The sequence below is a fragment of the Haliotis rubra genome, unplaced genomic scaffold, assembly GCF_003918875.1.
Source record: "Haliotis rubra isolate DU_JTF1 unplaced genomic scaffold, ASM391887v1 Scf654, whole genome shotgun sequence".
NCBI classification, from domain to species: Eukaryota; Metazoa; Mollusca; class Gastropoda; order Lepetellida; family Haliotidae; genus Haliotis; species Haliotis rubra.
Window position 1 is genome coordinate 102,116 of NW_025767362.1, and position 25,573 is coordinate 127,688.

Genomic DNA, 25,573 nt, shown 5'->3' on the forward strand with positions numbered 1-25,573 from the left:
TGACCACTGATCCAAGAAATCTTTTAAAATATGCAGGATATGTATCAGTCTTTAATTTAGTGTCATGTCTGTCCCAGCCAGCTCTAGTGGTCAGTGAGGGGCTTGAGTCATGATGGAACGTACCATTGGTTGGGGGATATGTGTAATTCATGCAGGTTCTTACATTGTCTTCCAAATAGACCCACAGTATTCTTCATGGCATTTTTAAAGATAATGGTTGAGGTAGGAAAAAGCTCAAGAGAATTTACAGTCTCAAGAAGTGTTAATGTATTTAACATTAATCTAAGTAATATGTTCTCTAGATAGAGTCCTGCTTTAAAAACGTTTGGGTCAAAGGTTACTGTTCAGAATTTGATGAAATGTTAAATATCATCGTTTCTGAAGCACACTTACCTTGACAGGAGCTAATGTTTCAAAAGATCAAGGTCATTTTTGAAATTATTGTGAAACATAATTGTATTATACATTACCAGTTATTGTTGCACTTCAGCTTGAACATTCCTGAGGTTTGTAGGGGCAGTGGTGTAGCCCAGTGGTTAAAGCGTCCCATTTTTGGAGTCCCCCTCCGTGATATTGCTGGAATATTGCTAAAAGCGGTGAAAACCCAACTCACTCACTCATTGAGGTTTGTATCATCTTAAGAAGTTTTCTTAAGGTCAAGATTTGGAAATAAGGATTTCCACATGATAGTACATGCTAGTATGAATGGTATGTTGTGATTTGATGTACTTTGACAGAAGTGTGGTGAAGTGGCCACGTATGTTTTTGCAGTACAAACCTTGCTCTTTTGCCTTTGCCTTTGCCTATTGCACTGCAATGTTGTAAGGATCACTGATTTGAAATTGATCAAGGCTTTTTAAATACCATTCAACCTATATATCACTGGCCATTGTTCTTCAGGCTGACATTATGATAAAAGGTTTATGACAATTTTCACTGAAAATTTGTGTTTCTTCTTCAAATATGATATCTGATTATACTCAATTTATAGCGATAAAAGTATCTGCATCCTTCATGTACATGCAGCCTCGATCCTGTATTTTGAAAATATTAATGAGAATTCCCATTGTTGTGTTATAGTTTTCGCACAAAAATATGTGGAATGGAAATTATTGACTGAAACTTATGTTTTTAAGCAGATTAATTAACAGAATAAAGAAGAACTAAATATTGATTGAATTCAGAGTTGGTTTATGTTTGTAAAGTGTTCATTACAGTTGTAAGATGTAAAAGATAATACTGCTATAAGATTAGACACGGACACAAATCGACTAGACCCCAAAACATAAAAGTAGTCATTTTCAACTGAAATGATGTGACATTAACCAATAGTTGAAAAAGAACTATGGACTGAATGGATTAAACATATTGAGTTTACCCCTAGACTATTGTGTAGAGTTGTTTGTGAGAGCAATATGAATGTTCAGTTCTTTGTATTGTTCAGTGAAGACTAGATAATGTGTGACAAGTTAGTAGCGAGTCGTATTGAGTTGGGAGTAGCAGATAACACTGATAGAATGTAGGTCAAGGTAGAGGTAGGTTTAGTCGGAACTGCTAACATCTTTGTAGCATATGCATGTCATCCTTCCTGTGCTGAATGTTTCTGACACAGCCTGTTAATGAGGCTATCTAAGGCTGTTAACAGTAAACATTAGATAATCCATGTGTTGTTCAAAAATAAGAAATGGTAGTTATTATTTATTGTCAGACAAAATGTTCAGGAATTTTGTGGTTTTAGGCTTTGAAATAATAAACTTTGTCTTTAGATAAACATCTTAAACTTCTTATTATTACTAAATGTATCTGAAAATATTCCATTTGAGCAACATTTCAGACATTTAGTGAAACATTTTTGTGTATAAATATTTCATGCATGTAACTGAATTTATTCAGTGAAATATGCAAGACCTACTGAACAATGAGTGAAGCTTACCGGGCAATAAATGATCTTTGTCCTCATTATGGCATTGTGAGCAGAAATTCAACAAGATGCACTTGGAGTTCAATGTAAAACCAGGTCATCCTGTTTTACTTTTCAAGGTTGAAAAAAGAATGTAGTTGTGCCCAAATTATTCAGGATTATTAGGCTCCAGCAGATTTAACAGCTGTGGAAATTAATATATATGAGGCTAGTGTGAGCTTGCTGGACAGAAAGAAATTTAACTCTGGGGAATATATGTGCTACAAAGAACCACACATATCTAAACATATCTTCAACTAGTGGAGCCTCCAGACATACTGCTGAATATATCCCAATTTCAAACTCTCTCTTAGAAACACTTTAACCACCAAAGCTTAGTAAAATGTAGTAATTCTTTTGGGTTGGTAAGATAAAACATCATGTTGCTTATAAGATGTTTTCTCAGACATCTACCTATAAAAGCAAATGACAATTTTTGGCTAGTTGACAGTTGGGCTGAAAGTGTTGAAAGACGAAAACTGTAAATGATCATTCAATGATGTAAGATAGTTCTTGAAGTGGTTTTAAAGTTAGGTCAGCCAGGTCATTCTATATTCAAGAGCTTTTCCAGAGGTATGTTTATGTCTGGAACACTGACATCTTAGTTTTTGAGGGTTGCTTGTGATTTTGTATGAATAAATTAGAGCAAGGATATGTATGTTGATATGAAAATAGAGCTTATCACCTTAACTTCAAGGTCACAAGGGACTTTGAGGTTTTACCCTTGTCAACGAGATATCTCAAGAACTGTTCACTGGATTTTCTGCATATCTTACACCAAGCTTCATCTATGGAAGCGCAGGGCTCAGTCGATTTTGGTGACCTTCACGTAAAATGTCAAGGTCACTGTGACACTTTGAAGATTTCAGCATGTTAACCTGCATGTTAAGCTTATCAGCGAGATATCTCAAGAACCGTTCACTGGATTTTCTTCAGATTTCACATCAAGCTTCATATAGGGAAGGCGCAGGGCCAAGTCTATTTTGGTTACCTTTCAAGGTCATGGCAACACTTTGTAGATTTCAGCATGTCTGCATGTTAAGCTTCTCAGCAAGATACCTCAAGAACCATTGATTGGACTTTATTCATATTTGACACCAAACCTCATCTAGGGAATGCACAGGGCCCAGTCGATTTTGGTGACCTTCACGTAATTTTCAAGGTCACAGCGACACTTGAAGATTTCAGCATGTTAACCTGCATGTTAAGCTTGTCAGCGAGATGTCTCAAGAACGGTCCACTGGATTTTTTTCAGATTTTCACATCAAGCTTTCATATAGGGAAGGCACAGGGCCCAGTCGAATATGGTGACCTTCGCGTAATGTTCAAGGTCATGCTGACACCTTGAAGATTTCAGCATGTTAACCTGCATATAAGCTTGTAAGCAAGATACCTCAAGAACCATTCTTCATATTTGACACCAAGCTTCATCTAGGGAAGGTGCAAGGGCCAGTCGATTTTGGTGACCTTCATGTAATTTTCAAGGTCACGGTGACACTTTGAAGATTTCAGCATGTTAAGATTGTCAGCAAGATATCTCAAGAACGGTTCTCTGGATTTTCTTCATAGGCTTTGAAGATTTCCCCTTGAGTGTTTTTTGATAGCTATTTCTTTATTACCAGTTAAGCCCATTTCTGGTGTCCCCCGCCGTGATATTGCTGGAATATTGCTAAAAGCGGCGTAAAACTAAACTTAGTCAGTCAGTCAGTCAGTCCAGTACTGGACTCAAATTAGTGATGCTATTGCATGCAATATATTCATGTCTATCTAGACAGTGGCTTGGCATCAGTTGGAGATGTCTGGAATCTGGAGAGGGCAAGGCAAAAACACCAGCATCAGTCAGTGATACAGTGGTAATCCTCTCAGGACTGCTTGCTGATTTACTGTTATCTTACTGTGGGAAGCTGGTTGTAACACATGATCAATATTGGAGCAAATTGTTCTTCAGATTAACATGACAAGTTACCAGATTCACTTATGATTTTAGCTTAAAGTTTCTTAATCTTTTGACACTATTAAAAAATATCATCAGATGTTTGCGTCCCTTTGAACATTTTTTGTATTTACTCTATCGTGGACCCTTTGCATTAAAAGGAACTGTTTTCAGTCTACACAATAGCTAGCAAACCTGATCGCTGACACTTTTAACACCTAACGCAAATGAGGTTGTAGCTTGGAAAATTCTTTCCATGAACAACCACATCATGGTCATATTTCCTTAATGGTATCTGTTTGATGACAATTTGTAGGTTGGTGAGTAACAATAAAGGCAAGATGCTTATGTTATGATGCAACATTTGGGAATGGATTCACAAAGGGGATTCACAAAGTGTACTCCCTCCCAACATAACTGTTAGTAGCTACTGCTTGTGAGAGAATCCATTCTATATCATACTGCAAATGTAAAGTTCTCTTTCTTTGATTGCAGGTCCAGAATTCAAATGAAGGTGATGACATGAACCAAAAGATTCGTCAGGTGCTTGGAGATTTTTCTGACTTCAAGAGCAGAGGTCCCAAGTACACGATAGGTGCAATGCCGGCACCCACAACTCCACAACCTCAAACCAGTAGCAGCAAGTTTTTAAGCATCCAAGCACACAGAATGGTGCTTTAAGACATGGAGAAAACAAATCTACACATGACCACAGCCGCCGCAGTTTAGAGGGATCAGGGTACAAATCCCAGCCTGGTCAAAGCACAGATTTTGATCCTAAGTCAGTGGACATCAAATCTGGCCATGGACATAAACAACGGAGTGATATGAAATCTAGCCATGACCACAAAGCAGGGTACAGCGACAAGAGAAGTCGAGACCACAGTGCTGACTCTTACAAAGCAGGAAGAGAACACAGAAGCCATCATAGCAACCATGATCGAACTAGAATGCCCTCAGATGGAGGTGGGGGATCTGATGGTGGTGGTGGTAGTGGAGGAAGCAGGCGAAGTCACTCCAGCGAACGCTCCATCCATTCCAAACAACCGAGTAGCAGCCACTCCCAGTCATCCTCCTCTTCACAACAGTCTAGTCTATCCAATTCCCAGTCCCCAGCAAAACCAAGTTTCCCATCAATGCATTCACCCTTGTCATCACAAAGCAAGTATCAGCTTCATTCCAAACACTCCACCAGCCCTAGTCCTAGTCAAACTGCCAGCAAATCACAGACTTCATCCAATATCATTGTCCCATCTCCCAAAAAGTCACCGGGCTCAGCCAGCAAGCCAATGTTCCAGTCTAAACCTTCTTCTGGTTCTCACCACAGTACTTCGTCATCTGTCCCAAACCAGGCCAGTAACATGCCTCTCAAAGAGTCAACGACTCCACCAAACGGTATTATCAGTCGGGGACCCTTGGTCAAGCAACAACAGAAAAACAAATTGCCAAAGCTTCTCATACAGTCTGAGGTAAGATTAGTAGCTTAACATCTGTTGATGTTGATTAAGCATTGCCAGCTAGTACAATTATTTTGTAAAAGGTATAAAACTCTTTGGCAGTATTAAATGAAGAATGTCAGTAAGCTTGTGAAATGGATACTATCACTTGAAAACAAATTCCTTTTTCATCCTGAATTACCCAGAAATTCACACATTCTTATCTTTTCAGAACAATGCCCCGTCTTTTGGAATTGAAGGTCTCCATGACATATTCAATGTAAGTATGTCTTCTTGTTCTCATCCCCACATAGGTACAATTTGTGAAGCCCATTTCTGGTGTCCCCCTGCCGTGATATTGCTGGAATATTGCTAACGGCATAAAACCATACTCAGTCAGTCTTGTTCGCATCGTTTGGAGTGAGTGAGTGAGTTTAGTTTTACACCACACTCAGCAATATTCCAGCTATATGGCGGCAGTCTGTAAATAATCGAGTCTGGACCAGACAATCAAGGGGTCAACAGCATGAGCATCGATCTATGCAAGTTGGATGCAGTGACATGTGTCAACCAAGTCAGCAAGCCTGACCACCTGATCCTGTTAGTCGCCTCTTACGACAAGCATGGGTTACCGAAGATCAATTCTAACCTCGATCTTCATGGGTTTGTTTGTCTTATTGTTTGGAGAACTTATTTGATGACAATATACAGTAATGTGCAGTTACATTGTATCATATGCTTTGGGAGGGGACATGATAGTATTTGAATGATCACATTCTGATGTCACAGTTATTTGGGATATATGAATTGAACATATATGTATCTCCACAAAATATTCTGGGATATTAGTACTTCTGCTCTGTTTTGTATTTTCACCTATGTTAACTTTTCAAAATTAATGCAAGCCTCTTCCCTCTTTCACACACATATGCTGACTTATGAAAGTGAAGAAAAAGTAAGCAGAGATTTATTTTCACAATAATAGTGTCATTGGTGGCTCTTCTGTCCCACCTAAATATTCTGAATCACAAAGCACATCCACACACGACAACAAACCTTTCTATCCATTATTGATAAGCTTCTATCTGGCAGTGCTGGCTGCTCCCACGGGAGATCTTTTATGCTAAAAACAACTGTGCCAGGGGAGGACTTCCCATCTGCGTAATCAGAAATTCAATTTGCAATGGGTGTCTCAGCATCCAGCAAATCAGAGAAGGAATAGATGGGATTTAGCTGAGACCATCCTGTCATCAAGAGAGTCAATTACACAGCCAGACCTTGATACACACCATCCATACAGCTAAATTAAATTACAAATATTGCTGAATAAATTATAACAACCAGTCTCCCAAGATGTCAGTCACTGTGGTAAAGTTGTCTGTACTGGACTTGACTGGCGGGACATTTTCTCTCTGTTATTGTCAAATGAACACGTGCCAGACATTTTGTTTGTTTTTGACAAATCAGCATGTGTCTGGAAAACCAGCAGTACCTCGTGTTATAGATTCTTATTTTATAAGTCTAATCTTGTCAATACACTTGATCATTTTTTCCATTTGTGTGAATAAGAAATATTTGCAACCACCCACATTGGTTTCTTTGCTGAAGTTCCTGAAATTTTACCTGATAGTTAACATATTGCCTTCCACTCTCATTTTCTTGAATTATTGATTTTCTATAAAAGGATGATTGCAATTGTAATCCTTATTTGTTTGGCAGGAAATGAGAAGTATCCCTGCACCTGTGTCAGAAATTAATACACCAAGAAAATCAGAGGAAAAACTGTCATTCCAAATTCCACCAAAGCTTGGAAAGGTAAGAAAGTGAAGGAGTCATTTTTATGGAAAAACCATTTGTGACCATTTATGTCTACACAAAACAATGTTGCAGTAAATGGAATGTTAGATGGAGACATTAACATCCAAGTAGCTAGATGTCCATGTGGGTTTGATTTAGTCTCATATCAATAACTCTTTGCATGAAGTACTGAGGACTCCTCTATACAATGTCTTTGCTCTGGTTAATACTGCACTTTGGTTGCGCAATCTAAATAAAGGAATATGGGTTCTTGAACCAATCACATCTTTCTGAAATGATTTGGCTTTTTTACCACCTCTATTAGAAAAATATTGCAAAAGAAAAACTCAACTGAAAACATACAAATAAGTTCAACTGACATGACTTATTTAAGTGTCGTCAGATCTTCATGCTCAGAGCTATCACATCAAAGTTATACAGCTTAACAAAATGTAATTGGTAATCTTTTGAAACCTGGGGTTGTGTTGTCCCTACATACCACATGATTGAAGTAAGAAGTGATTAGAATGGAAATCCAGTGTTACAATGTGACACCTTGTGTTTCTTGCTGTGATATTAACAATCACAGGCTTGTCTGATGCAGGCTGCAATCTTTGAAATGGCTGTACAAAAGCTAATTTTGGCCAAAGTCAGTATTTGCTCAGTCATGACACTGCTATAGAAAACACCTAACAGGGTCAGAGTATTGTCAGCTACTTACAGTTGGTGAGGTCATTGACAGGCTGTCCACTGACAGAGGGGATCAATAGGTGAGATGAATGCCATTCCAAGTTAGTATGGTTACTTTACTGTCTTTGTAGACCGATTATGTTTTAAGGTCAGTTAACATGGATGATAAAGAAATTTCTGAAAACTTTTGATACAATACTGATGTGGAAACGGAATACTAACCAATCCTGCATAATGAAATTAATTCGATCTGTGTTTTCACATTGGTCTTGTGCAGTCAAAAGCTTCTGTTACATTATTTATTTCTGAAGCTTTGTGCACTTCAGTTATAGCATGAAGAATATTCATTTTTACAGATGCATAGACATTTGGGATTTCTCTACTTATGGCTATTACTTCACCCTTTTCTTTCAAAGTGTTTTGACATGTACAAAACGCAACATGGTCCCAATAACAACGCAGCTGTCTCAAAACTTTGAACTGATCATGCTTTTTTCAAAACGTGAAAAAGGTTATTGTGGGACATTGGTCCAAATGCACGTGCATACTGGCAAACAAGGATAAGTTGAGCACCAACCCGACAATTGACCCGTATTAGCATGTATGAGTGCTGCCCACTGGCGCTTGCCATTGTTAGCGAAGGGGCCCTAGGTTGTCTGCGATCAAGTGTAGTGTGACTTGCTACACCGACGTGAGAGTCTTACAAGCAAGGCATAGAGTAAATTTCATTGTCAATGCAATGCACATGCACTAGCCTACATCTGCTCTACCATACTCGTATAGACGTTCTCTGCGCCGGTCCAAATTATCCTTGTTTGCCAGTAATTGTGGCATAAATACTGATGTTGGACAGAGCAAGCATGCAGTAGCCAAAAAATACACCTCGAACGTGCAAAGATGCACAACTAGACGGGGCAATCGGTATGTCCAATATAGGGGTTTCATAATGTCAGCTTGCAAGAACCTACAACTGCAGCTAGGCCACTAAATTGAAACACTGCTACCAGCAAACAGGCCAGACCCAAGATTGGGAAGATCAAGAGTCGATCAGGAAGATGACATCGGCTGAAGACCGCTACATCTGGCAGATCCACCTTACGAACAGATTCATGGTGGCAACGTCAATGGCGGCGACAGCATTAGGGCACCCCATCAGCAGTCTTTCGACAACTTGCTATGGCTGGTATATGAGCCTACTACCCCCTTCTGTGGAATGGCCCCGACTCATCTACACCACGAACTGTATGTCGGTGGCAGTGACGTGACTGGGAGAGAGTGCTCTTTACAGATGCAAGTCGGGTCAGTCGGTTCAGAAACGAGGGCAGAGTTCGATTTTTGGACGTTGAGGAAAGTGACTTGCACCTTACTGCATTCAAGAAGTTCATCTGTTCAATGGAGGAGGCGTCATGTTATGGGGTGGCGTTTGTTGCCAGAGAAACAAGGAGACCGGATATCATCTGAGGAAATCATTTTGCAGCATGACAATGGGTGCCCTCACACCGCCAGGAATGTTTGAGAATACCTTCACAATGTTAACATCAACATATTGCCTTGGCCAGTGCATTCTCCAGACATGAACCCCATTGAACATCTCTGGGATCATCTTGTTTATCAGCTGAGACAGCTTGTACCACCTCCAGCGAACCAACAGGAACTGAACAGACTGTCATGGACTGATGACATCAGTGAGGTGGGCACATGTTGGCGTGTATGGATGTCCAGTATGGTCACACTTGCTATTGATGACGTGTTTCCCGACTCCTGTCTCATGTGACACTCAACGCAGTATTTGAATGAATTCTGATTTGTGTCATATTTTATTTTGACCCCTTGACTCTTTCTTAATAAATTGCGACCAGCATTACAATGAATTTTGAGTCAAATTATTGGAAAATGACTTCTGTTTGTGAAATAATTATCATAAAGCTCACATACTTCCCTTTTAGAGTTGGTGATAACTTTTCTTTGCTCAGTTGTTTATTTTTCATTTTGATCTTTGACTTTTCACTTTGACCCACTGGACCAATGAAGCCAATGATGAATTTCTCCAAGAGGTTCAAATAAAAAATTTAATTATAACGTAAACATTCCCTCTGGATTATGGTAGCCTTATTCCTGTGGATACACAGAATACATACAGAAAATCAAAAGAAATTTTAACACTAAGTCATGGCTATTCCTAGTGGTATACCTAATCTACCCCTGAGTTATCTCCCTTGATCCTGACGTCACTGTATTGTTCTCCTAGAACCCTCCATAATTTTTCTGTATGGTCCACACGTATGACGTGCAGAGAATCAGTGAGATTTATTTTTCAATCAAGTCTTCATTTCTTCACAAATAGGTCAGTCACATCGCATTCTATAATAACGTTCAATCGCATTACTATTTGATATTGTATTTACGTATATTTTCTTGTTTTTGGACCCGCCCTTTTTGACTAAAACTAATATGGCGCATAACATATGTCTCCTATGCCAGAAGTTCATGGCGGACGTCGATCCCCACTCTCTATGTGTCTCATTCTTCAAGGATTGCTGTGCTTTTATCAGATAGAGGTCTATTATGTCAGATGAGAGTTGGCTTATTATGGAGAAAATTCGTTCTATGGCTAGGAAGCGTAAGTATCTTCATCTTCTGAATTCTCAGGAACTAAGAAAGCCAACATGGGATCACCTTCTTTGTCTATTAAATCTGGGCCTAAATCCAGATCTAGGTTCAAATAAAAAATTTGATTTAGCTGTAACAGCTGAATGATTATTCAGTCATTACTAGCTCCCTGAAAAGTGAGCTTGTGTCGTGGCCTGTTTGTCCGGCATCAGCCACCTATCACTATCATAAAATTCTCCTCAACAATCAGTTGACTGAAGAAGCTAATACTTCACATACTTGTTCCCATGATGACCATGGCGCTTTGACCATACTTCATACTCCTTAAAACAAATATTTGAATGACAATGCTGACTGCAACCTTTGTGAAGTAGCTTTGTCTTCAATAACATTTCAAACTGTTGGCTACAACTTCAGGTTAGCTACAGTGCCATTGCACTATTTTTGTATCATTTGATACCCATATTTATTATGATATTTGGGGTGGTGGAGTAGCCTAATGGTTAAAGCATTCGACCTGGGTTCGATTCCCCACATGGGTACAATGTGTGAAGCCCATTTCTGGTGTCCCTACGGTGATATTGCTTGATTCTTTTTCAGAAGTCCTCCTTGGGGTACATATAAGCATTAAAATGTCCATTTAAAATCCTACGACAGTTGTAACTATATTTTTCAATAAAATATTTACAAAACAAAAAACTCATTTGTCTTTTGAGACCACCCCTACAGGGCCCCACCGGAGCCCCCTACAACCAAGAGCAGGTAACTCTCGCCGTCTACCTCGTACCTCAGTTTTCATGCTGGCCTCACGCAGTCAGATGGACAGAGGTCAGGCGTCTCTCCAAGGGACTCCCCCTGGAGACACCGTCGCTCTCAATCCAGCCAGATACATCCTTGCAGGGTTGGGTCCATGTTCTGGGCGACCTGCGGTCTTTTCACAACAAAGTCACAACCTGCACGTCAATGTGCTGGAATTGACAGCAGTCAGGTTGGTATTCGATCCAGCACGGCGGGATTCGAATGACCTTTACGGCCAGACATTCTCACTCTGAACCGGGCGCCACACCCGAATCCTCGGATTCTCTGGGTGGCTTGGCCTCTGTCGGGTCTAACCCCCAGACACGCAGAATTCCTGCAGCCGTTGCAGACACAATTCTGGCTTCGAGGTGGGATTCCACACCTGTTCAGTGTGTTGATTGGTGGGGCACGCTGGTGTGCAGAATCCCTATTCTGCGGATTTAGTTCGGATATTGGAGTTACTATAACCTCGTTTTGGTTGAGAGCCTTATGACCTCCACCATTCCCGGGTACTCCATGGTAATTTCCACGCTTCACACCTCGTTCGATGGTGCTCTGCCTAGGCAACACCCTCTCGTACAGCGCTTCGTAGCTGGGTTCGACCGCCTCGGCGCGACCGAGCCCACCTTGAAATTGCCAATTATTCTCAATTAGCTGTCTGGCCCTGACTTTTCAAGTATATCGTCTCTCTCACTTCACTTGTTGACGTGGAAGACGGCTTTACTTGTGGGGGTGAGCTCTGGTAGAAGGGTCGGGTACATCCATGCGATACCCACTGACCCGACACTGACAGTATTTTATACTGATCATGTCCGTATTCGCCTCCCGGATACCTACCCCTCTCAGTTCAATATTGCTTTCCACGTGACTGCTCATATCGAACTTCCACCCCTTACCGATCTTTCGATTGCTCACCCGTTGGAGTGACTATAACGAACGAATGAAAGGGATCCGTACGGGTACCCATGTGTTCTGTTTGATGGCGGGAAGACTGGGGAGTCTGCTAGCAAGCGGACTTTATCTCGTTGGCATGTTTCTGTAATTGTACGGTTACAATGCTAAGGTTTACCTTCCACCGAGGGGTTGAAGGCAGGCTGGGTAGGGCAGATGCCGCTTTGTTGACAATACACAGCAGCACTGCTCAATGAAGAGATCGGTTCTGTCGCTCTCTGCCGGCAGAACGCCTTCATTCGCCATTACCGACTTGACACGCATTCTAAGGATCGTGCACGGTTCGGTCTTTCGGTTCTCTCCAGTGGAGAGTGTCCTGCCACCCTGACCATGTTTGTAACTGGTCATTGGTATCGGTTCTGTGTTCAATGTCGATATGGTTCATATCACTACATATCACCCTTTCGGGTTGGGTCGGGTTTGGGTGTACATACGTCCCTTACGTCCTCTTCACCTAAAGGCAAGAGAGGGCGGGGGCAGGTTTTGAACGCTATAACCAGTCATATGCTATTAACCCGTCTTGCGACGGAATTGGGTACGAACCCCCCATGGGTCACTGTTTGGTATGCCTCTCTTCGAACCGCATGTCACGTGAGCAGGTTAGTGTAATAGTGAGCCAACACATGTTCGACTACGCTTTTCGCTATTCAGGGGATTTTTGTACGCTAACAGTTTTTTCCCTTTTCCCGAGACTTCGGTGTTTGGGAGTCTGTGTATTTGGGAGACAAAACGAGTTTTTGTTTTGTAAAAATTTTATTGAAAAATATAGTTACAACTGGCGTAGGATTTAAAATGGACATTTTAATGCTTATATGTACCCCAAGGAGGACTTTCTTCAAGGAATTCATAACCTCTACAGGTTTGTATAAATATTGCTTAAAGCGGCTTAAAACTAAACTCACTCAAAAAAATATAAGGAAATTTATAACTCGGTCTATGAATTTTTTCATAAAATTACAATTGTCCTTTTGTTCGATGTTCAGAGATATGATTCTATTTTCTTTTTACAGGATGTCACACTTCCGAAAGCTGACATTGGGACAGGTATGTGGCATGTTTACATTTATAAAAGTGTTTGGGTGATTTTTATGTTGTGCATAGAGGGTTGTTTCATTTGTGGTAAAGCCAAAAATTGCCATGCAGAAGAAAATTATCCCAAAACATATTTTCTACCAGCCTGAAAGAAAACTTAAACATATGACTTAAACAGGTGATTAACACTCAAGTCATACAATGTGATGCTTTTCAATATTTCTTTGCAATTCCATTGAGAATGTTAATAAAGTCCTTGATCCAGACAGATGCTGTGTGACCCAAAGAGGTTACTTACTATCTGACAAACACTGCAGTATGATGATAGAAAACACAATTATTTACATTATGCAATCACATGATAGCTCACTGACAGGCAGGCACGCAAGCCGAACAGGTTGGCCAGAGATGGCTGACCGACTTTTCAGTTGTTGTGAGCAGTGACAAATAACAGCATGGGAAGCTAGATGATATGAGTCGGTATGTTCCTGATACACATACATCCATAACTGTTTGCTTTTTTTGTTGTTTTGCGGAAATGGAAAATGTATCTTTTCATTGAAAACAGTATGTATTCTGGATAGTGACCTACTTGGCAAATTACATTGTTACAGGACCCCTACAGGTTAACATGTGGGATATCTTGAATTATTTCTATATATAGATTCTTGCGTAGGCAAGGCTTGCTGGCTGAAACTTGTTTTGTGTTATGACTGAGGAGAGACAGAGCACATGGACGCCTACAAGCACATAACAGACCTTGACAGACAGACATACAGGCAGATGGATGGATGGACAGATGAACACAGACACGCTATACAATATAGTGTTTGCTGAAAGTAAAACAAAGTGAAAATTCAAATTGCCCTTAGTCAAAAGTCCTGGAAGTGACACTGTGACATAGTATTTCTGCAGATCCAATTTGAACAATTTATGTTATGTAACTGATAGCACTTACTGCCTGTATCAGAACAATAATTATATCAAATAGTATGATGATTCCTTTATGATAGCATGATAATATTCATCGATTTTTACCATATGTTCTGTCTCTATGAATTAAGTGGTTTGACTGATGTTTATGAAGAGCAGTAGTGGGGCAAATAAATGATTGTAAATGTCACAACACAACAGGCGGGCGATATGTTGGCAGTTTTCTGGGCTAAATCAACCAACAGGTTTGTAAATAACATCATCTCATTCCTTGCATCACCTACAAAATCCCCTGCATAGTAGTTGAACTTTATGGTTAAAATGTTTAACCCCTCTTTTTGAAAGGCTTTATTCCCTTAAGATGTTGTTACAGACTTCGTTAATTTAGAGTCTTTCATGTTATAATTTTATTTAAGTTTCATATGAAGCAGGTTGAATCTGATTTGAAGCAAAATAAGGGACAGTTGAATCAATGTTTTGCACATAAGTACTAGATATGAATTTACACATTATTATACAAACATATTGTTGAGGCCAAAGTGAATAACTGAACCTGTATTTATCATTATATTTGTGCTAACCGATATTAATAATTAACATATACTTTGCTAAATTTTAGATATCAGCATGATGGTAAATTATAAACCATTTCTAAAATAGAATATTGGCAAATGTTCGATGCAATATAATAATATATTCGATGTCATCATGTCTTTTGTTCACTGAGTTTATTCTCATGTGTCTTGTCTCAAAAATAGCAGGATATAATGAATGGCTTATGAATATTCACCAGTCCTAATTCTTCATTGAGTTTTTCTGGTGTCGCCCGGCGTGATGTTGCTGGAATATTGCTAAAAGCGGTGTAAAACCAAACTCAGTCAGTCAGTCTTCATTGAGTTTATTCTCATGGGTCTTGTCACATAAAATAGCAGGATAAGATAAATGACATGAATATCCACCAGTCCTGATTTCAAGTGTTTTGGTTAGCTATTTTTTTTACATTCAAACACACAGATATTGTGTCCGATCCATTTACACCTTAAATGAACCAAAAGTTGTTTACAGCAGTTTACAGATTTTAGCATTTTAGATATTTTTCTCTGCCAAATGTGTCATTTTCTAGCTCTAGTTTTCATTGCCAGTATTTTTAATATGAGTTCCTGTGCAAAACATACAGTTTGATTTTGATGTCAATTTCTTCTCCCAACCCATATTTTGGATTAACATGTGCAAACTATAGTATATTTTGTAGTTGATCATGTTGCAATATTTTGGGCATGGTCACACCACCAATGTTATGTTTTTGATCATAACCTGTGCATGTTACCCTGAAGCCCCAAACTGCTGCTATTTTTAATGAGCCATACTTTCGTAAGTATGGTAAGTTTCAAACTACAATATCTCAAAGAAAACTCAGTCAAATTAAGATATTTTTCAATCACTGATAGGTATGTAATTCTGTCAATCAGAATGTCATTTGTTCTGATTTACAATCAAATGGTAATTGATGCATCTTTGCTGAATATAGGCATGCAGTTTTCATGTTTCCAGTGCAACAATTGTCCTGACGCACAGTGTGATACTCAGTAGATTTGAGAGACACAGTCAAATTGTTAAGTTTACACTATTGCATTAAACTTACTATACCTCTGAAATTACAGAAAATATATTTTCGAAAAGAACATTTTTGAACTAACAATTTTTCTCAAATTAAAGTAAAAAATAGCCACATGCACATCCATATATGTCATTGTGTTAAAGTGTTAATGAACACAATGTAAAACCCTGTTTCACCTGGAGATCACTTGATATATTTAGTTAATAATGTTTCACTGTATCATATTCTTTTGCACATCAAGTTTCCATCTATTCTCTTTGCTGATCTGTCAGTTCTCTTTGTTACCATGTTCATCAGCGTTGTTTCACAATTATGTTTTTTCTCTGTGGATGTAGGGGTTTTATTGAGTTTTGTCCTTTAAAAACTCTTGACAGTAATTCAACAACCAGAGAAATTTATGACTAGCATGACAGCAGTCATTATATAACATGAAAATATCATGGTTCCATAGGAACAAATGTGCAATGGTTTGGTTGTGATAGACCAGAAAATGGCTCCCGTAAAAGACTAAAAGTGCTCTTATGCTGCAACTGTTGAAAAATGTTGATGCTTGTTTCCATGGATACGAGACCACTAACTGTGGCAGGAGCTATTAAGAGATTTTATCATATGTTAGTGTGATGGAGATGAAATGTTCTTTATGTAACCCAAATGCACAATAAATATGTCAGAAAGCTGAATCCAGCAATAAATGCTTTTTATCTGCTTAGTACAAAAATGGATCAGGGTTTGGTTTACAGTAGTGAAATTTATTGAAGCATCCATGTTTATGTGGCTAGAGTACAACACTGTGAGAGAGGGGGGAGATGTTTCGAATGAATTGTATTTATACTCAGGGCATCTATGAATGCTTGGATTAAGGAGACTTTGAGGCAAGAGATTGAATAAGGAAAGAAACACCTTTGATGACTAGTGAAATAAAAGCAGTACCAGAAAGTTTATAAGTGGCCTATTTCATCTTAAATTTTAATGTTGGAGGTATGAAAAGAAAAAATTGCCTTACATGTGATTGTGTCATGTGTTATAGTACCAATATTACTTCTCCTAAAATATGACACTACTTTTGGGTATTTTATCAAAACCATGGGTGTAAAGTTGATTGTATATAAAATCATTAGTATGCATAATTTTTAAGCCTGTATGTAGTGTTTCTTTGACACAGCTAATGTAGCTAAGTTTGACTATTATAACTGTACATTTATAATCCAGCAAAGCTTATCACTCACTTGTTATTAGCTTTCCTGACCTTATTGAGGCTAACTCAAGGTATCTGTTACATTAATTTGCTTGTATATCAGGCTATAGTGTAAACATATTGGCATGGCATCTTTGGTTAAAATTTTCTCTAAGAGTCATGATTCAGAAATCTAACTACAGATGAGTTTCATGTCTGTGAAAATGCCATCGATATCGCCACAAGAATACCAGCAGGCAGAACCTGTGTACAACTCGGTTGTCTCCGTATTGATTGTCTGTCATGGAGTATCTTCATTAAATGTGCTTAAGGTATGGCTTAATTAGTCAGCTATCATATTCACTAAAAGATTTTGTTAAACTTATATCTATAAAATGTTAATTATTAACAAAACTGGTGACTGTAATTCAGGTCTGACATCTGCTTACCAGTATCCATCATGTCACCACTGAAAATACACAACTTGAAACATGAACATGAAAAGTTAGTACATAAAATAACATTGTAATGTGAGTTTTATCTTAGTACTGGTGTTATTCTCAAGGTTAAACCTTTCACACTATTCATTAAGGCTTAAATTGTCACAGACCTGGGTTCGATTCCCCACATGGGTACAATGTGTGAAACTAACTTCTGGAATTAGACAACAATTAAATTTTACAGCATTGAGTAGAAAATTCAATACTTTACAACTATGTTGAACTGAAAACTCAGGCTGGCAATGTGAATACTGAATTGTACACATCTTCAGTGCAAACAACTAAACTGCATATATATTTTCAGCACACAATAGCAATGGTCCTAATCAATGGAATGATATCTACGAACACTCTGTTGTCATCAAGTGAAAGGGAGATAACTCTTGCTAACCGTTACATCAACCTCAGTTCCCTTGAACCATAATGATAGCATTAGAAAGCCTGGTCCGGCTCCACTGACATTGTGATAGCGTTTTCTGCCTCATCATTGATTATTTATAATCATTTATGTAATGTAGTATTACATGCCGAGCTGATGAATGTAAGAGCCTGGTGGCAATGCTACACAAATCACCATTGATAAAACCTGTTTCTCTGTAGGTAATTGATGCTTGACTATCAGAATTGTCCTCATAGATTTATGAATTATTGTTCTATTAGCTGGTAAATTGGGAGTTAGGGGAGTGAGACACCGGAAAAAGAAAACACTGAGCAGCATCATATTGACATGAATGTATTGATTTGAGGTATACTTTAATAGGCGAGAGATGAGGTATGGCTTCATCTTATTAGTCTCTTCACTCATTATTAGGTTGTGTGGAACTGACTATTATGTAAAAGAACAGATTAAAAGAATTTATGTCTACTTTGCATGATGTGTTCAGAATGTCATGTACTGATTAATCATTGAAAGCTTATATGTCTGGTGCTTTTCAGTTGTATTCTGTGAATTATCCTCACATTGATGCATTTTTACAAATGTCTGCAATTTACACTCTGTATTTTTTAGATTTTATCAAATATTTTGCACTAATATGTTGTTTTCATTGGATGTATTTTATCATTGTCTGATTTTTTATGAATTTAGGTGTAAACATTTGTTAATTATGAATCCCAAAACTGAAAATTAATTTTAAGTAGTGACTTCAGCCCAAAGCAGTTTTAGTTTTAGGCAATTTCATATTTTTTTACCTGAAGAACAAAAAAAAGAGGAATTTTCTTGAATATATAAGGAAACGCTCACTTTTTACCACTCAAAATTGACTATAGTAGACTTCCAAGGTTTGAAATGAGGATGATCCCATTTGAGTGATTTTCGGTCGACATTGTGTAGGACTTGACACATGGACTAGGGAAGAAGTATTGATGGTAAAACATCACACAACCAGTATTTCTTGGAAGAAGACTAGTTTGAAATTCATGTGAATTCAAGTGATGCTTCTGCTGAGATGTTGAATTCTTTTTTTAAGCTGGGCATGCTAGAGTTAGTCTGTTACAAACATTGTTTCCCAAAGAACCAGCTGCTAGTGTCATCATGCTCAGGTGTTCCCAGCATCAATCCCACCTAGCGAAGATCAAAACAGGATTCTCTTGCATTAGAATAATAATAACTGACTCTTGTTTGATCACAAAAAAGCCCACCATTATTTAGAAACAAATTTTCACAATTTCGCTTATTACCATTACTCTTATGTTTTGTGTCACATTCAGGCCAAGAGTGAAAAATATTATTTTAAAATCCAGGTTGTATGGTATATACTGCTGACTGTTATTGGATGTTGGTGGTGATATTAATTACCTTGTCCATGGTAATTGATGTCAGACTTTTGTTTTTCCAATTACGCTTCCAGTTTCCATGGAAAGTGATTCCTTCTAATTGGTTGTCTTTTTCTGTATCCTTCCAGCAAAACCAGAAGAAGAGGAAGAAAAGTCACAAGTATCCTCTCTTGGAATGTCAGAAAAGTAAGTAATTTGTATCATTGTTGTAAATGTAGGTGTTTACTTACTGATCCAGAACTAATATGTTTGAAATAGAATTTGAATAGAATTTCATCCTTTCAAAATGTGCATAAATTAAACAGCTTGTTGGACCAAGTGAGACAAAATAGTTCTTTTGAGCCACTTAAGTCATGGATGCCAGAAAGATCCAACATGTAGCATGTGTATTATTCTAAAAGCTTACACTAAACACACAAACACCAGCATGCCACTCTGCTGATTTTTAATGTATTTGTTAAATTGTAGGTTCAGATAGACATATGAGCCATGAGTTTGATCAGTTGTGTTGTGTGTGCCTGTAGTTCTACTGGGACAGTACTGCACACTATTGCTTGCATTAAGGCAGTATAGGCTTTGGTGGTTCTCCTGTCAGGTTTGAAAGTTATTGCTTTACTGGGTTTTTTTTGTATTAATGCATAATGAATAATGACACAATGTTACAGCAAACATATAAGAATGTAGCAACTACTAATTGTCGTAGTTATTTGAGTTAAAAAAATAATTGGAAAACAAATCACATTAATATTCTGGAAATGAAGGCAGTCAGCCTTGTGATACAGTACTTGACTCATCATCTCAGAAATCAAGGTGTGTTGTGGGGTTTGTTGCTCAATAGGGATGCAGAAATATTGGTTTTACACCCGACTGGGTGATTTTACTTGGTTTGGACATGCCTCCATCAGACAACTATCTGGACAGACACACATTGCAGTTAGTTACCCTTTGGATGTTGTTTGTTGTTTTCTTGCTGAATAGCTGAAGTGTAATATCTAGAGCTGAGAGTGGATTGAATCTATTTAGGGATATAATTCTGTTATTCTCATCGTGAAAACTATAATATACCGGAAGTGATATCATCAGATGTACTGTTAACTGGAAATGACATCATAAGTTCACTAATTTTAGAATATTCAGCTGCAAGAAGTATTAAGTGGTGTCACTACAACCAATTATTTGTATAATCTGTGACTTAGCCACTGTCTTTTGTGCTTGTGTGGAGATACACATGCTTTATGTGGGATTAGGCAATCAAGTGTTTGAGGGACATATTCATAAGGATTTGAACATTATAAACAATGGTAATGATACTTAGAATACTGCCTCTAACACTTAAGGTTTAGGCCCACCCATCCATCCTCCAGGTATCCCAGAGTGTGAGGTTTTCCCCATGCTTCTGCTAAGGAGAAAACTCTCACAGATAGCATGTGTGGACCAGAAAAAAGAAAGACAAGAAATCCTTGGAGTTTAAAAGTTTGTATTCAATTCAAGCGGTGGATTGGGTCAGCATTGTGTTTCAGGAAAAAGAGGCAGTCAAGTGTTGGAGGTAGTATTCTAATAATTATTAGTCATGCTGAAGACCCGGGTTCGAATCCCCACATGGGTACAATGTGTGAAGCCCATTTCTGGTGTCCCCTCGCCATGATGTTGCTGGAATATTGCTAAAAGCAGCGTAAACCCAAACTCAGTCAGTCAGTCAGTCAGTCTAATAATTATTAACATTGTTGATCATGTTCAACTTTTCACAATACAGCTGAACAATACCTAACCAGTAGGACATATTCAGTAATATCATGAAGTTAGTTATCATATAGTTAATTTGGTGATCTTAGTTTCATTGACTGTGTATCTTTTGAATCTGCTATTAAAGTTTCCATGGATAAAACCAATAACCATTTTATTGGCAAGGTTCCAGTCCTACTTCAGAAGGATTACTTTCTGTATGCTATTAAAGTTATCAAGTTTAATCAATTTGAATTAGGTTTCAGCAAAACAGGTTCTTTGTTTGATGGTGTAAATTGTTTAATTTTTAGCTTGTTTAATTGTTTAAATTTCAGAAGTTCTCTTCACTGTCAGTTATAACAAATAATCAAATTCAAATGATGAAAGTATCTGCTTTCCTAAACCTGTGCACATGTGCAACCAGGAAGTTTTCACTTCTTTCAAGTGTGTTTTACTGTCAACATCAATGCAATGCTGGAGTGGTCATAGCATAAAAGTTGCGCCCTTTTGTAAAATAGTTTAGAATTTCAGTTTACAGAGTTTAAAAGAAACTTGATAATTTTTTCTCAGCAGTGGAAGCTGAAGTGGATTAGTTTACCTTAGGATTAGTTCTGAGTTAGTACCCCACCTACGTGATGTCTTGCATATGTCCATTTCATCACTATGGATGACCCTATATTAAGTCATTTAGACTGGACGCTGAAATTTAATAGGTTCTTTGACGAAGTTAAGAGGGTTTGAATGGGGGGCACCTTATGCTGAGGGTAGAAAATGTCACAGGTTTTTAGCTGTATCAATTTCACGTTCCACTGGTGATGTGAATAGTCGTCACTGTTGTTGTTTGACAGTACAACAATTCCTCCTTTTCCAAGAACTATTTTGGTTTATGAACTTACATTGTGTATGGATTCCTTGTTTGTAGTGTATATTTTCAGCAAATCAAATTTTTAAAAAAAAATGAGCTTTGCCTCGATCACAATTGCCCAGCCAGCTGACGCAGTGAAAAAAGAACAGCATGGAGAGCCCAAAGTAAATGTTCTGGTAGAATGTCATATAGCAGTAAATTTTGCATTATATTTCATTTAAATCACCACTGCTTTGCCATTGTTTGTTTAAATATACATCTACATATATTGTTGTATTATAATACAGTACCTAGTAGAAAACATTTAAGCAAGAAGCAAATTACATACATTTTCATAATCTCTGATCACATGATATTACCTGTTAAAATGAAGTCAGTTCCCATTTATAATTGAAATTTTTAATCATATGTTAACAAGTGTTGGAAAGTCATGTATTGGTGATTGTACATAAATTATCATTGATTTTCAAGGGGTCACATGTAGACAGTGATATACTCTACATATGCACTAGGTGATGATGTCTGGAGTTGCTTCAATTCGCTTGCTGTAGACTCACCAATTCCTGACTGTCATTATATATCCAGTCCTTCAGCCACCTGTGGAAGAGGTGGTTGTTCCGCAGATGTTACCGATCCCTTGGGTCAACCATCTCTGTATGGAACCATATCTCCTTCCATTTCTCTGTCCTGGTTGTCAGCAAGGGAAACAACTGGATCAGGATTTCATTAATAATTTTCTACCATTTTCGCTTTTGAGAAAAGCCAATTAATAATTTTCTACCATTTTCGCTTTTGAGAAAAGCCAAACATACTGTTCTCATCATTTCCTATTGCCTGATCCTCCTGAACCTTCCATCTCTACCACCTAAACTCAGAAGTCTTGTCTGGAGTCATCCATGAAGTATTCTTTTTGTGGCTATTACAAAAGAAGTTCTACCGTCTGGTTGGATGACCTAACCTTGTTTCAGTCAGCAAGCCAGCAGTCTACATTTTTGAAATGAAAAGAATTGCCAGGCTGCCTTCAGGACACATATGCTTTAGAAGCCGCAGCCCCTGAGTGAAGTCTTCTGGCCCACGTTTAAAAAAGCCTGCAGCTTCTGATGACAAATATATTGACACATTTATTTACTGCAGGCCACAAGGACCTACAGGACCTTGAGTTGGGTCAAACATGGAAACTACCAGCTTGGTACAAGAAAAGGATCTCTAAACCCATTTCCTGGACTTATTCATGTGGAAATTATTATTACCATCAAGACCTTTCCACTTTTCGTCTTCTGTTCTTAGATAGGACATCAGCATGGCATCGCCAGATCAGCCTCTATCTTCTTTAGGATTTTTCATTCATCCTAGTAGAAACACATTCACCCCAGAGATCCCAAGCTATTGGTCTCATGTAAACAAGCTCTAGATAGGTCAGTACCAGAGCAACAGTCCCAGGATGGTTCCACTCTACAATCTCTTGACAGTTACTGGCACAAGGAATTGTCAGTACAAATCATGGCATTGTGAACTTCAGGGAAAACAGTCCCTGTGAAACAGTTCACTTCCAGTGGTAAGTGGCTCTCCCATCACCTACTAGGTGGCCCTACCTTGCCTTTGAGAAAAGAAACCCAGAGTCTACAGAGAGTCTGCAGAGACACCTTGGAAGGCACTTTTTGTGCCATATTGTCAACTTCCTCTTAAAATAGCAAGTTGTCATGTTCAAAAGTATCATCACTTATGTCAAGGATACTCTAAGTGTTGGAAAGTTGCTGGAAATTAGAGTGACATCTGAATTAGGGTGTGCATATAACTGTAAGTTTGGAAGTTTACCACATATTTACATATGTCCTTGGGATTATTTTGAAATCAGGACGTTTATGGTGGTTTGGGGTTTATGTGTGCCTGATATTGGTCCGAACAACTGGAATGGTTTGTTTGGAACAATTACTTTTGGACATCATACCGGATGTATGGAAAAGTCACACTTTTGATAAGATTTCTGCATTTCATTCTGTTAGCCATTGGGAGGCCACTATTTTGGTCTGGTGGAGTACATCTATATGGTGATGAAGTACTGTAACGGATACTGATTATCGAAACTCCAGTGCTTTGTGGAACTCTCATTTATTAACATGATAGGCATTAAAAAGCCCTTGACTACACAAACCACACCTTATATGAATCATGCAGTCTGCTTCAAATATGAATGGTAGAGGGTTTGCAATCTGCAGTCAAAAGTTCAAGGTAAGAGTACTTTATTTACTATCCAGGGTATTACAAGATGTCAGAACCTACTGTTCCTTTGGGTATATTCTGGCATTGATGTAAAAGAGGGTTTCTATATTGAGAATCTTTGCTGTTCAATAATTCATAGAATACTACCTCTTTACCACCTCTCCCACTTCCCCAACAATCTTCATCTTCATTGATGATGAAATCATAATATGATAAGTCTTTATATGTTGTGTCAGTGTTGCTTCAAAATTGTTAGGGTACAGGATCAGCAGCAATTTATCACCATATAGTAGTCCTTTGTAAACAAAGGTAAGAGAGAATACACACTGTTTATTTGTCTCAAAGATAGGATTTATCATATATGTCCATGAATAATTCAGATGTAATGGCTGAATGAAGACCAACTTAGTTGTGATTTGTTGACAGTTCTGAAGAAAACCAGTTACCCCCAAACAGCTTTTCAAGTTCTCAGACATGTAAAACTTGTCTAATCATGCAAGCTTGTAAAATGATTATGTCTCTGATTTTATTGTTGCTATTAATTTTTTTAATGAAGTTAGTAAATGTGAACAACCTAGTCAGTTTTTATATTCAATTTGAAACTTAGTTGAATTAGTGGGATACCAACATGATTATTTCTGTGCAACAAGTTAGGTTGTGTCTTGAGATTGTTTGATGCTGAGTTTGCCTGATGCTGTCAGTGGAGTTTGCACAGATGATAGTGACTCATCTGTTGTGGCTTTCAGCTAGCCACTGCTACATGGAACATAAGCAAAAGCACTGAATGACCTTACATGAAACAGTATATTACAGGAAACTTGTGAATGTGGGTTGTCAGACAACACATGTGTCTTCCTGCTTCACTTACTCTCAAAATACGCATTCAGTGTACAGTCTAAATTGTTTTTATCAAGATACTCCAAATATTGTACACCTCTCTGTTCTGAGTAAAATAAGGTTTGTAAGATAGTCTCATAATTATGTTGTATATCAAATCATTCATTTTCTTGATAGGAATTTGTATTTGTTATTCAGCAAAGTAGATTTATGAATTAAGTTTTCTTTACCTTTTAATTCACATTCTTCAGAGTTATTTCCCATGACATACATTTAACTACATGAGGGCATTGTATCTCATGAATTAAAATGAAATTATCGGAAATTATGAATTAAAAAGTAAATGGGTAGCATGCCATATGGTTACTGTATTTGAAAGTCTGTGGTCTGTTAGCTCAGGCTGAAGTTCTAATCTGGTTGAGAGATACACCTCTGCTTATGTAGATACAAATTATACATTTTTGTTATGCTAAAACGAAATCAGACCAGCAAGGGTATGTAATTAAAATCAGTCTTATAGACCAGCACTATCTATCCATCCGTTGTTGAGTCACTCCTGCAACTTGATCATCAAATCAATGTTTTTCTTACTACCTTAGGGAGCGATGGCAATAGCTACATTCTTCAACTGCAACTATTGTATACACAGGTTGTCATACTGAACCCTTTTTGTTTATTCAGTACAGGAATTGTTTTGTAACACAAGAATTGTCTGAAGTAG

The 25,573-nt window shown here is 38.0% G+C and overlaps 1 protein-coding gene across 2 annotated transcripts in view; it reads left to right on the forward strand.

The window, feature by feature from the left end:
- LOC124257247 (AF4/FMR2 family member 4-like) overlaps window positions 1-25,573 on the forward strand; it is a 118,074-nt gene that overhangs the window by 35,946 nt on the left and 56,555 nt on the right. For both annotated transcript variants that reach the window (XM_046691260.1, XM_046691261.1), the window contains exons 3-7: window positions 4,389-5,362; window positions 5,562-5,609; window positions 7,049-7,144; window positions 13,186-13,219; window positions 19,337-19,394. In XM_046691260.1, the coding sequence (XP_046547216.1) occupies window positions 4,721-5,362; window positions 5,562-5,609; window positions 7,049-7,144; window positions 13,186-13,219; window positions 19,337-19,394 (878 nt within the window). In that variant the 5' untranslated portion in view covers window positions 4,389-4,720. The remainder of the gene's footprint in view (window positions 1-4,388; window positions 5,363-5,561; window positions 5,610-7,048; window positions 7,145-13,185; window positions 13,220-19,336; window positions 19,395-25,573) is intronic.